This window comes from Cyprinodon variegatus, unplaced genomic scaffold (genome assembly GCF_000732505.1).
Source record: "Cyprinodon variegatus isolate N-32 unplaced genomic scaffold, C_variegatus-1.0 Scaffold910, whole genome shotgun sequence".
Taxonomy (NCBI): Eukaryota; Metazoa; Chordata; class Actinopteri; order Cyprinodontiformes; family Cyprinodontidae; genus Cyprinodon; species Cyprinodon variegatus.
This window is the reverse complement of record NW_015151363.1, coordinates 77,200-79,407: the sequence shown is the minus strand read 5'-3', so window position 1 is coordinate 79,407 and position 2,208 is coordinate 77,200. Positions and strand designations below refer to the sequence as shown.

At 37.4% G+C, this 2,208-nt stretch overlaps 1 protein-coding gene across 1 annotated transcript in view; it reads right to left on the bottom strand.

Annotated features, from left to right (window-relative positions):
* The window catches only part of LOC107099802, a 5,034-nt gene extending 3,788 nt beyond the window's left edge, over positions 1-1,246 (bottom strand). Inside the window, exon 1 of the mRNA XM_015398069.1 lies at positions 386-1,246. Within this exon, the coding sequence (XP_015253555.1) occupies positions 386-1,231 (846 nt within the window). The 5' untranslated portion in view covers positions 1,232-1,246. The remainder of the gene's footprint in view (positions 1-385) is intronic.
* Positions 1,247-2,208: the final 962 nt, after the last annotated feature.

Below are 2,208 nucleotides of genomic sequence, written 5' to 3'. Positions count from 1 at the left end.
AAATAAGTAGTAAAGTAAAGTAAAAATATCAGAAAAATCTACTTGAGTACAGTAACGAAGTATTTGTACTTCGTTACTTCCCATCTCTGGTGATGAATGTCTTAAAATAACTGAATCAACAATTTCCCTTCATTACCTACTATTGATCTGTTGATGAGTTCATATAAACAACAACATAAATTATTTTCAGACTAATCAATTGAAGAGCTCTTACAATGAAATAATTACAAAGGAGGATAAACATAAAACATTTAATGATTTAAGATTTAGATTTGATCAAAAACAACACATGAATATTCTTTTGGCACTGTTAGAGTTTCATTAATCAGATCCATTTTTAATGTTGTCCATCTGTTCTCAATAACAGGCCTAGTAATTACTGTACAATGCAAGAACCCTTTTTAGATGCTGCAGCTACACCAGCACTAGCTGCAGCTCCTACTACAGCTCCTACTGCAGCTCCTGCTGGCCCTCCAACCCCCACACCAACAGCAGCTCCAGCAATAGCTCCACCACCAGCTCCTGCTAGATAGGCCCGAATGAATGAGTTGTAGTGCTCAGCTTGTTCTCTTGCGTATTCAGGCCCCATCCCTGGATCTTCTCTCAGAAGTCTTTCCATTTCTTCTCTATTGGCTTCCTCTGCCTCTTTGAACATTTCATTGGTGTAGTAGCTTCCTCCATTTTCTGTTAACATTTTGTTGATCTTCTCCAGCAGCTCTCTGACTTGAGCTGGATTCTTCTCTTTATTGTCAAAAACATGGTAACGTCCCTGGCACTGTTTAATAATCTGAGACAGAGCTTCACTATATAAAATTAAACTCCCCAATGTTTCTATACCCCCCATCTCCTTCAGCACGTCTCCATGAGTGAATAAAACCATAGTGTATTTGGAAGCTTCTTTTCCAAACCATGTCTGTATTATTTTCACTGCCTTCTGTTCGTCTTCTGTGAATCGATTCAGCTGGAGAACAACCAGGAACACGTGAGGTCCAGGAGCAGCCATGCTGATGCATTTTGCAATCTCTATCAGTGTTTCTCTTATTGATCTTGAAGTACAAAACAGCCCTGGAGTGTCAATTAAAACCAATGTCTCATCATTAAAACATCTGTATTTCTTCTCACAGGGGGATGTTACTGATGACAGGGAGAGTGGAGATTTAAAAAGCTTTTCCCCTAATATGGTGTTTCCTGCTGCACTCTTTCCAGTTCCAGATTTCCCAATAAGCACCATCCTGATTGCTGGTTTCTTGGAAGCTGTTAGAGAATTAAAAAGAAAAGAAAAGTGAACCAAAACATCTGTCTTTGCATTATCTGAGGTCAAATTAATTCCATCCAAATTAAGTGACTAAATATTCAGCTTCTTTTTCAGAGACCTCGGTCCAATGACAATAATTTTTGTATTTTCTGCATTGAAAAGCATAAAGATGTTCAGGATCACCATCTGGTTTTTGTAAATAAAAAAGTTTTGTTTAAACGTGAAAGTGAATCCCTTACACACATCCACAGTTTGACCAAACAACATAGGGGCTTTGATTCCTATAGTCTAATCTATCAGTGAAACATCTATTAGCTCATTGTTCCAACATCTACAAACGGCAACGATTTTGACAGATATAGACCTCAGGAATACAACATATAAATGCTACAGCAAGGAGGAGCCAAGAGACAAGGTCAAAACTTTAACTCTTTACTGCGATGCATAAGTAATCTTTTACCACTGCATGTTAAGCCTTCAACAACTGGCTGGTTAAACTCAACCCGCCAGAAATCGGGTAACAAGGCCTACTGATATAAAAATAAGTTAATGTGAGATTGACTGACCAGAGGTAAGATCATGGTTGAATTAAGCGTCTGAAAATTATATTATGGATGATTTGTATAAAGGGAATTATGTTATGAGATCATCACATAAAAACCGAGCAAAGCCAATAGGGACAAGAAAGACAGTGATTAAATATAATCCAAATCCATTTCAAACCCAAGATAAACTATGTAATAATCTCTATGTCAGTGTTCTACCCTCTGTTTAAGTTTATTTTTAGTTTCTTTGTATTTGTACTTGTTTTCTAGCAGTGTTTTGTTCTTAAGTTACTCTCTGTTGCCCCCTTGTGTTTTTTATCCTTTTCCCTTGGCTTTCTTCTAGATGCTTACATCCACACCTGTTTCTTGTCGGCTCATTAGTCCAGTTTTTGTTCTGTCTCCTATATA